Raw genomic sequence first — 11,555 nt, 5'->3', positions numbered from 1 at the left:
CCAATGAATTAGATGGCAATCTGTTTTGCAAGTATGTTGATGTTGCAATAGCTTCAGCCCAAAACTTGTTAGATAACTTCTTCTCTTCGATCATTGATCTTGCCATCTCTACAAGCGTTCTGTTTCTTCTTTCCGCTATACCATTTTGTTGTGGAGAGTAGGGAGTCGTTATCTCATGATGTATGCCACTCTCTTGACATAGTTTGATGAATTCTCTCGATAGAAATTCACCACCTCCATCTGTTCTAAGCCTTTTGATCCGATTCTCCGATTGGTTCTCCACATAAGGCTTGAATATCTTGAACTTTGTGATCACTTCACTCTTGTTTTTCAAGAAATATACCCACGTCATTCTTGAGAAATCATCAATAAACGTGAGGAAGTACTTGCTCCCGTTTATTGACTCCGTTTGCATTGGACCACACACGTCCGAATGAATAAGCTCCAAGGTTTTGTTTGTGTTGCTTTGAGATTTCTTTGGAAAGCTCCTCCTTGGTTGTTTTCCCATCTCACAAGCCGCACATACGCCTTTTATTACTTCGAATTTTGGAAGATCTTCTACACTCTTTAGCGTTTGCATTTTCTCCATCTTGTCATAGTTCACATGACCAAAACGCTTGTGCCAGAGATTTGTTTGTTCTTCTTTTTCTTCGAAAGCCACATATGCTTCTTCTCTTGAATTTTTCCAACGAATTGGAAAGCTTCTGTTCTTCATCTTGATCTCCAAGATTTTTCTTCCTTTTACGTCTTGAATCACACACTTGTTGCCTTCAAAGATGAGCCGATATCCATTTGATATCATTTGGGAGACACTAAGCAAATTTCTTGCTAGTTCGGGTACATAAAGTACATCTTTGATGACATGATCTCCTTTGGTTGTGGTTACTCTTATGTCTCCTTTGCCTTCGGAAACGACTTTCCCACCATTACCAATCTTTATGGTAATTTTCTTGCTGCGATTCAAGGTTATGAAGTATCTAATGTCTTTAGACATGTGATTGGTGCACCCACTATCTACCAACCAAGTTTCTTCTTTGATTGTTGAGATCTCTTTTTCTTCAACAGCACTAAATAGCATATGACACCCATCTTCATCTTCACCTTTTCTAAGTTTACAATCTTTGGCTATGTGTCCTGGCTTGTCGCACACGTAGCATCTTCTTTCATAGTTTGCACCTCTTTGTGAAACGCTTTCACTCTTCTTTCTGAAACAATCTACCTCATTGTGATTGTTCTTCTTACACACGCCACACCACATGTTGGTCTTCCCATGGCGATCTTTGTTTTGCTTGTTTCCTCCTCTTGAACCAAGCTTTTCTCCATAAAACGCACCCTCATTGATACGATCTTCTCGGAGATTTAAACGCCTCTCATGCGCCTTCAATGTTCCTATCAACTCTGTGACAGAAAGAGTTGATAGATCTTTTGTTTGTTCAAGTACCGCAACGATGCTGTCGAATTGTTGTGGTACGGAGATTAGAATCTTTTGAACCACTTGGTAATCGGACTTCTCTTCTCCATGAACTCTTAGTTGATTACTCAGATTAATCAACTTGGTTGTGAAATCATTTATGGTTTCACCTTCCTCCATCTTCAGATTCTCATACTCTCTTCTCAAAGTCTGAAGATTGATCATCTTTACTTGTGAACTTCCTTGGAACTCCATTTCCAAAGCATTCCAAGCATCTTTTGCGGTCGACGCGGGAGCAATTCTCGGAAATATAGATTCTGAGACTGCACTTTGAAGGATTTGGAGAGCCAACATGTCTTTCATCAATTGATCTTCTCTCTCTCTGATTGATTCTGATGTGCTTTCAGAAGATGGATTCGCCGTGACTCCGTTTTCGACAATCTCCCATAGCTTTCGTGTCTTCAAGATGGTAATCATTTTGATTTTCCAGAATCCGTATGATTCACCATTGAAGATTGGAATAACTTGGTGCATTGTTGTCTCCATAGCTCTGATACCATGTAGAACTTTGAACTCTCAAAGTGTTTAAGGATCGGACAACACAGATTTTACTCTGTTTTGTCTTACCTCTCTGTTTTGTATAACCACTCAATGTATCTCTTTGTTGATCTTCCTCTGTTTTGTATAACGAGAAAACCGCATGACTTTATTAGATAGTGAAAGCAATATTTATAGGTTTACAAGACACACTTTGGACTAAGAGTTGCATCTCTAACAGATGTCTCAATGTGGAGACACAACTACTCAACAATAACTACTTAGCGGTTACTTATATCATACGTATCTCATAAGTGATACGAATGATTTACATATTAGTGCTATCATACATTATATGACTCTAAATAAAACAAATATGAAGACTTGATCACTTCCAACATCGTGAAGAGGGAAATAAATGTATACACGAACACAAGACACAACAAACCCTTGTCGTTTTGTACTTTGCTCTTTTCTGTTTCAATGGGCCTGCATGGGCTTGGTTTCTTTTAGCAAAACAAAATGGATGGGTTTGAGATGTTGGTTTTGTGGTTTTTAGAGCATATCAAGGAGAACTCCAAAGAGTTTCTCAATTAAAAAAAATATATCAGTATTTTAATACAATTTGATTATATAAATAAACTTTTATTTAAAATAACAAATTGAATTGTTTTAGACAAGCGTTTTAATAGGGTTCTCAAGAATATCGCGAACCTTTCTGAGAACCTTTCTACACTTTCTTTACAATTATTATTTTTTTTTTTTATTATGAGAAATTCACTTAGAAACCTTCCAATTAGGCCTGAGATTTATATCCGTCATCCGTGGATATCCGTATCCATATCCGGTTTTTGATCCGAAAAAACGGATATCCGGTCAAACGGATACAGATACGGATAGTAAAATAACGGATATCCCGGTTATGTATACGGATACGGATAATCCTTAAATTTGGGCCGGATAACGGATATCCAGCAAAAAAAAAACATATATATTATAAATTAAAAGGCTTATGACTCAACTTTTCAAGTGTTAAAGCCCAAAAGAACTTGTAAGCCCAACTTTTTAAGTGTTTTTATTTTATTTTCATTGTTAATAAATAAATCATATGACAAAAATTAAAAATAAATTTCTAAGAAGAATTTAAGAAGTTGATTAATGTCTCTTTTTTTTTAAAACATCACTTGAATCTTTTAAACGTTTTCCTACTTTAATAAATTCTTTGTTTTTGTAATGTTTTGTATATATAATCAACTTTTCGCTATTTTATGAATTTTTTAAGTTTTTTTTTATGTATGATATTAATCAATTAAGGATTTTAAAACACTATTTCCGGACATTCGCGGATATCCGAATTTTTAACGAATTTCCGGATACGGATACGGATACTAAATTGGCGGATAATACGGATATCTTAAAAAAACCAGATATCTGCTCCGTTTACAGGCCTACTTCCAATAGAGGTGTTCTTACGATCATTTACATGACAATTAGACTGATGAATTTATTTTTTGCTCTATATTTTTCAAAATTAACAAAATGGTCTAAAGTAATAATTTAAATTCTTAATTATAAATCTTAACTTCTTAAAACCTAAATTCCAAAAACTAAACCTTAATCTAGAGACTAGAATCATCAACCCTTACTCATAATAATAATTTGATCCATAATAACTATAAACTTAAAAAGAAGGGTTATTTTGAAAACTACTGTTTTTAAGTTATACTTTGAAAACTACCTTTTTATTTTTGATGAAAACTAGAATATTTTATATATAAAATGACAATTTGGTATTAATTTAAATTTAAAGCTATATTTTTTAATAAATAAACTTAATTCGAAATTTAGGGAAAGAAAAAAAAACTAAATTAAAGATAATTTTAATTAAAGTTATATATATATATATATATATATTTAAAACTAATATGGTTTATCAATTTTATATATTAAAATCTAACAAGATAATATCTAAAAATATTATAAATTATATCACTTAATATTTGGCATGTTATATAAAGTAAAATAATCTCCAACACTCCAAACACATTTTTTAACTCAACATTTCACAAAGGGGCTTTTGCAAAAATGCCACTTTTAGAAAAATACCTCTTTTTTAAAACCTTATAAAAAATGCTTTTAAAAATATAAGACTTACCCAAATATGTATGTAATATTATTAAAACATACACAAACTACATTTATATGTATCTAAAATCTTATAAATACTTTATAAATACCTTATAAATGCATTTTAAATACCTTTAAAAACCTTTAAAATATCTTGTAAAACCTTTGAAAAACCTTAAAAATCCTTTAAAATAACTTGTAATACCTTTAAAAACACCTTATAAAACCTTATAAATACTTGGATCGAGTCTTCAAGTAGTAGTTACAATCCATAAGTACCTTATAAACCTAATAAAACTTATAAAAATTTCAGATTTAAAAAGGGGCATTTTTGAAAATGGACATCTAAAAGGGACATTTTTGAAAATGGGTACACCAAAAGGGGTATTTTTAACAATTTTCCTTTCACAAAACTTTGCTTCAATTCAATGATTCTCTTTGAATTTTTTTTGTTATTCTTTATTGTTTTAAAAAATAACACATGACTTAATATCGGTAGAATGTTGTTATGCATTATTTTTTAAAAAATATTTATTATAATAAATTTTTGGAATTTTTAGTTATATAAAAACTTTGTAAAAATTATATATTAAATTCTTATCAATAAATATATTTTATATTTAAAATATAGATATTTTGATTAATTGTTATTAAGTTTAAGTAAATTTTAGTAATTTTACATATTTAAGTTACTTTTAAAACAAAATTATAAAAAAGGTATTTTTCAAAAGTGTAAACAAAAAAAGGGTATTTTTCCAATATGTAAATGGGAGATTTTTATAAATATACTAAATTATATAAGAAATTTGAAAAGTACACTAAGTTTTATAGTAATTTGAACAATACTCTATTTATATTGAGAATTTACCATAATACCCTTCTTATTAATTTAAGCATTTTTTAAATTAATAAATTAAAAATAATATATTTTTTAAAAAATAAGTAAAATTTGTTATTATTTAATAATAATAATCAAAAAATTTATTTACAATGTTTGGAGTAATCATTATCTAAATTTTGAATAGATAAAAATATAAAATATTATTGTTTATAATATTAGTAAGATTTGTAATTTACTTAAAATCAATAATTAAAAATTATTTAAATTATAATAAATAAACAAAAAGTTCTTCTTATTTTTTCGTAAATTTATTCATCCTATGTTGATTTATTGATAAAGTCGATTTTTTTGAACTTTCGACTTATTTTCCATTTTTTTACTTAATTTTCTTTCTTGTCGATTTATTTTACAACACTCGACTTATATTTTGACTAGTTGATTTATAAAATAGTCGATTTTTTGATCTATTGACTTATTTATTTTGTTTATTGGTTTATAATTTTTGCTGTCGGCATGTTTATTCATGGTAAACTTAATTCATTATATGTTGACTTATTAATAATGTCGATTTTTTGAACTGTCGACTTATATTTCATTTCGTCGACTAAATTTATTTTCTATCAATTTATTTTAAAACGGTCGACTTATATTTTGGTTGATTGATATTTGACTTTGTCGACTTTTTTAAACTATTGACTTATGTAATTTTACATCGATTTATTGATAAGGTTGATTTGTTGAACTGTTGACTTATATTTTATTTTTTGTCGACTTAATTTTCTTTTCTATCAACTTATATTAAAACAGCTGACTTGTATTTTAGTTAATTGATTTTTTACATTTTCGATTTTTTGAACTGTTGATTTATATTTTTAGTAAAGATATTCATTTTTAATTATAATAGTTAAATAAATAATTTATTTTAGAGTAATTAATTTAAATTATATAATTTAATTTTGTAATAAATTTAAAATAAATATAGTGCATATATATTCGAAAATATTAGCAATGACAAAATCTAAAAAATATTTTTAAATTATATATAATAAAAGTTTGTAGTTAATATTAATCAAATCATTATCCAAAATTATACTACATCAACCCAAAATCTAGATAATTTTATTATATAATTAAAAGTCATAATTTATATCATAATTATTAGTTTTAGTTTCATCATTAACATTTTCACAAAATAATAATAAAAAAATTTGAGTTAATAATTTTTCTTTTAATATGAACAATTTAATTTTGAATTTTAAATAATATTTGTAACTAATCAAATTATTTTATTTTCGTTTTCTGAAAATTTTTAGTTATTAACTAAGGACAAAAATGTCATTTTGGAAAAAGAATAAGATACATCTCAAATTTTTTAAAATTATAGTATACATTTCAAATTTCTAATAAAATTTAGGGCATACAGAAATACACATTCTTTTTAGAGTAAATTTGGAAAAATACCTTTTTGTTTACACTTTTGAAAAATACCTTTTCTTTAATTTTCTTTTAAAGAATGTGTATTTCTGTAGTTTTTAAAGAATTTACATATTGGAAAAATACCCTCTTTTTGTTTACACTTTTGAAAAATACCTTTTCTTTAATGTAGTCTTCACTGTATGATTGGATCTAGTCTTTTAAAGACTAGCTTTAATGTAGTCTTCACATTAAGATAACTCTTAATGTAGTCTTTTCTTTAATGTAGTCTACACAGCAAAAATACATATTTAAATGGTATATTTTTAAAAGACTACATTAAGAGTTAAAAATAATATTAGATTAATGGTATATTTTTAAAAGACTACATTAAAAGTAAAAATAAGATTAATGGTATATTTTTAAAAGACTAGATCACTAGATGTTTATTCTCCCCCGCATAGCGTATGCACGATACTAAAGATTTGAATATATTATCTTGGTCTCTTATTTTTCTATGTTTTTTCAAAGACCATTTCGATCAAGAGTCAATTAGTCAAGCTCGAGTCAAAATAAAATAGCAAAAAAATTTTGTATGGACCCGGAGATGCTCTTCTTCTTTCACTCTCTGATCGGTTATAAGTTGATAACTCTTGCAACTACAATTCCATGGCGGTGTCTCCTCTTCTCTGGACTCTCTTCCTCTTCTCGGTTATCTTCTCGATCCAATCATACAGTGAAGAAGAAGAAGATACACCGATCACGCGGTTCCAGCAATACTTAAGATTCAACACCGCTCATCCAAACCCTAACTACACAGCACCAATCTCTTTTCTTCTTGATCAAGCTAGATCCATTGGTCTCACTTCTCGAACCATCGAGTTTGTTCATGGTAAGCCAGTTCTTCTCCTCACATGGCTAGGCTCAAACCTTAACCTTCCTTCAATTCTCTTCAACTCTCATCTCGATTCTGTTCCCGCGGAATCCGAGAAATGGATACATCCACCGTTCTCAGCTCAGAGAACAGTGGATGGTCATATCTACGCTCGTGGCGCGCAAGATGACAAGTGTATTGGAGTTCAGTATCTAGAAGCAATCAGGAACTTGAAATCAAGAGGCTTCGTTCCTCTTCGTACGATCCATATCTCTTACGTTCCTGAAGAAGAGATCGGTGGATTCGATGGGATGATGAAATTTGCGGCGTCTTTGGAGTTTAGGGAGTTGAATTTGGGATTTGTTATGGATGAAGGACAAGCGAGTCCGGGAGATGAGTTTAGGGTGTTTTACGCTGAACGGACTCCATGGCATCTCGTTATTCGAGCTGAGGGGATTCCAGGGCATGGTGCTAAGCTTTATGATAATTCAGCTATGGAGAATTTGATGAAGAGTGTTGAGTTGATCTCTAAGTTTAGGGAGACGCAATTTGATTTGGTCAAGGCGGGGAAAGCTGCGAATTCGGAGGTTATCTCTGTTAATCCAGCTTATCTTAAAGCTGGAACTCCCTCCACTACCGTAAGATCATCTCGAATCCTACTCTATTTTTCTCTCTACACTTTATTGTAGAGTAAAATCCTTTCTAAACTCACTCTATAGATTAATGAATAAAATAAATCAGTTAATCGCACAAAAAAAAAAAAAAAAAAAAACGTTAAATTAACATTTTTGATATAAAAAAAAGGATATTTTAATAAAAAATTGAAGTAGAGAAAGAATTTATTTATTTTTTAGAGTGGAAAACAGAGGAATGTGTTCGAAAATGCTCTAAGCTGGTGATTTCATATGCAATTTTTTTTTTAATGCATATATAAGACATTTTGTTAAAGAGTGTTTTTTTTTTTTTTATAAGGGATTTGTGATGAATATGCAACCTTCAGAGGCAGAAGTTGGGTATGATATAAGGTTGCCTCCAATGGCAGATCCTGTTGCTATGAAGAAAAGGATTGCTGAGGAATGGGCTCCTTCTATTAGGAACATGACCTACACGGTAAAATAAATATGCCTCTAATCTCTACAATGTATAAAGTGGCCGGCAAGCATTTTTGGTTATTATAATAATCTTTAGCTCTTGGTATTCTATACTGCCATCAATCTGTCTAAGTGGTTTTGAGGTCTGCATTAGTTTTGTATATACAGTGGAGAAAAAATATATGTGCCAAGCATTTTGTGGCTATGCAAAACATTTCATCATTAGTAAAACGTATGTTCGAGATACATGTAAGCTACTTTGAAAAATTGTTAATGGCTTTAGATTATTAATTGATTTGTTTCTTTTGAGTATTCCACATTATTCATGTACCTTGAATAATTTTCATGTATACTAATTTCTTTACATAGAAAACTAAACTAATCCAATTAATTTTATTGCACCAGATAGAAGAGAAAGGAAAGTTAGCAGATCAGTTAGGGCGACCGATAATGACTCTAACAAATGGTTCTAATCCTTGGTGGTCTATCTTCAAGCAAGCTATTGAAGCAACTGGAGGAAAACTTGCAAAACCTGAAATTTTGATTTCAAGTACAGATTCACGCTTTATTCGCACTTTAGGAATTCCAGTTCTAGGTTTCTCTCCAATGATCAATACTCCTATCTTAGTGCATGATCATAACGAGGTATTGGCATGATTATATTATCTATTGACATCTTTGAATGACATATTTAATCACAATTATGATATAAGCATCTTCTTGTGGCCTCAGTTTCTTAAAGATACAGTGTTCATGAAAGGAATAGGAGTATATGAATCAGTTATCAGCGCTCTAAGTTCCTTTGAGGGAATATCTGATCAAGTGATTTGAAGGTAACATCTGCTTGAAGATTGTTCAAGCTAAGGCTCACATTTGCTTTGACCAAGATGTGTAATAGATGTTTCATAAGTATTGTTATTGACATTCACTCTAGCCTTGTGACCTTAAATGGCTGCTAATAACCCTTTGTAAATGTCAGATATTTGATTTGTGTAGAATTCTCAAACTTTGAAAAGAAATGTCATTGGTGATTGAAGCATGATTTATTTTGATCTTTCAGCTCTTAAGACTTGTTGTTACATATCCCTTGATTGCATAAGGGCTTTGTTCTATACTGATAATATTTTTGGCCTAAATGATGTTACTCGCGATTAGATTGAACTTTTTCTTCAAATCTTTTCTATAAATACATGTAATCTTATGACACATCAAATTTTTTTTCAGTATATAATTTGATTGTTGGTTGCATTATCAGGAGCAAAAAAACATTTAATACAATAAAGCCTTGACCCAAAAAAAATACAATAAAGTTTGGATAAAAAATCAACACTAAAGTTTAAAGAGCGAGAGATGAACGAAAGTGAAAGCTTAGGAAAACTATTTCAAAGAAAACCAATCTCATCTAAAAGGTTGAAAAAGGCACACTTTGTATCAAACGCCTGAGAATCTATCACTTCTGCACAAGATTTATCTCAAACACCTGATAATCTATCATTCGAATGAAAATAGTTTTCATTACCCATATTAAAAGCTTCTCTTTTGAGTTTAGTGACGAGAAACACCTTCGTTGAAATTTTGTTCCAAAAACTATTGTTTTATCATCTCTTGTGAGCATACCCAAGTAATGCCTAAAATGGGATCTGGACACTTTCACTAACCATCGATCTGACACTAAGGACTAAGGATCACTATTTAGTAACTCTGTTTCCAAATGATTTAGTAATGAACATATTTGATTATCTCATGCTAAATATTCACTTAGTGCGTGATTTAAACATCGAAAAGTTCCGATAAAATTTCTTAAAACAATATATGGTTCCTATTTTTCCATAGAAACCAAAATATACATGGATAACATGCATATACACAATTCTCCACATGCCGATTTAAGATTCTCATAAAAAGGTCCAGATTTTTATAAACCGAACTCATATGTGACTATGTGAGTCAACATAATCAGTGACAATGCCCAATTCCAATTAATCACTTTTATCCGTCTTAATAGGAATTGCATTTAAGATATCTTAGCTTAGGTCTATCGTAACTCAAACTAATGCAATGTTCAAACAATTCACTAATCCAACCTTATACCCAATGGTCTAACTACCAATCATATCCATGTTAACCCACGTACGGTCATGTACTCACTTTAGCCTAGTTTTGTGGCTTTGATATACATTTGTATGTGTTCTCTGAAAATATTATTTTTTGATTCTTTTGATTTTTTATGTCTCGTTCTTGGTATAGACATGGGCTTGAACGATGTGAAATTATGAACAACAAAAAAAAGACATGTGTTTGAACGTGTGTAGCCCATTATTCGTGACCACTGCTGTTCATGAACTTGCATTTGGTTATTGATGAATGAAATGTTTATTACTATTCCAACATATGATGTATTATAAAATAAAACGGTAAACTTAGTTGCATATGGTAAATTGATTAGTAAAAATTAATGGATGATGATTATAGATATATATGATACAAACTATATTTAGTCATGTATTTAATGTTACAATAGTAAAATAAAATGTTATAAAATTATAATAAGTTATTTTGTAATATTTCTAATCACAATAATAATCCAACTAAACTGAAAATTTGCAACACTAAAATTCAGTTTTCAAACAAATAGCAAGTATAATTGAAACACAAGGTATCTTATCATAACTGTAATATTCAAAAACTTAATAAATTTTAACATATCATATTTCAATATTTAAAATATTACTGTTTTATGAAAAACCATATGTACACGGAATATGAAGATCATAAGAATTAATTAAATTTTTATTAAACTTGTTCTGGAGACACATAGGGTAGATGAGAAGTTGAGGCTCACTGATTTTAATGGCAAAATGCACATGTATTGGACTACAAAAAGACAGTCTACAAAAAAAATTGTCAAAGAATGAAACTATAACTTAGCTCATATATGGCTATATTGTCGGGTAAAGAAGGAAGCAAAAGTGTCATATCGTACATTGGGATTTTGTTCTTTGTGATATAATCAGTGCTTCAGTCCTTTATGGACAAATGAAGAATTATAAGCCGGTGAACTAGATGTTCATATCTGCCATATCGTAGATACATAAAGTTTCGTGAAAAAGGTAACTAGAGATACAAGTATGGAAGCCGAGCAAATTCATAGTTGCTACCTATCATATTTCAATATTCAAAATCTTACAATTGCACAAATAATGCATAATATATTTTGAAAATCAAATTTACACAAAATATCTAAATTTGAGAAACTAATTA

At 29.8% G+C, this 11,555-nt stretch overlaps 1 protein-coding gene across 1 annotated transcript; it reads left to right on the top strand.

The window, feature by feature from the left end:
• The first annotated feature begins 6,936 nt into the window (after positions 1–6,936).
• On the top strand, positions 6,937–9,336 carry LOC9330044 (aminoacylase-1). The gene is made up of 4 exons (XM_021013841.1): positions 6,937–7,841; positions 8,176–8,313; positions 8,700–8,939; positions 9,027–9,336. Exons 1-4 carry the CDS (start codon positions 6,999–7,001, stop codon positions 9,123–9,125), a joined length of 1,320 nt encoding a protein of 439 aa, XP_020869500.1. The 5' UTR covers positions 6,937–6,998; the 3' UTR covers positions 9,126–9,336.
• Positions 9,337–11,555: the final 2,219 nt, after the last annotated feature.

The sequence above is a fragment of the Arabidopsis lyrata genome (assembly GCF_000004255.2).
Source record: "Arabidopsis lyrata subsp. lyrata unplaced genomic scaffold ARALYscaffold_1, whole genome shotgun sequence".
Taxonomy (NCBI): domain Eukaryota; kingdom Viridiplantae; phylum Streptophyta; class Magnoliopsida; order Brassicales; family Brassicaceae; genus Arabidopsis; species Arabidopsis lyrata.
Note: the sequence above shows the minus strand (reverse complement) of the source record. Positions and strands in the feature narration are given on the sequence as shown.

Bases quoted from the DNA above. Each gene is read 5' to 3' on its own strand.
- LOC9330044 (XM_021013841.1), top strand. From the start codon at position 6,999: ATGGCGGTGTCTCCTCTTCTCTGGACTCTCTTCCTCTTCTCGGTTATC. The intron at 8,314-8,699 runs GTAAAATAAATA...TTATTGCACCAG, and splicing joins TTAGGAACATGACCTACACG to ATAGAAGAGAAAGGAAAGTT. The intron at 8,940-9,026 runs GTATTGGCATGA...TTGTGGCCTCAG, and splicing joins TAGTGCATGATCATAACGAG to TTTCTTAAAGATACAGTGTT.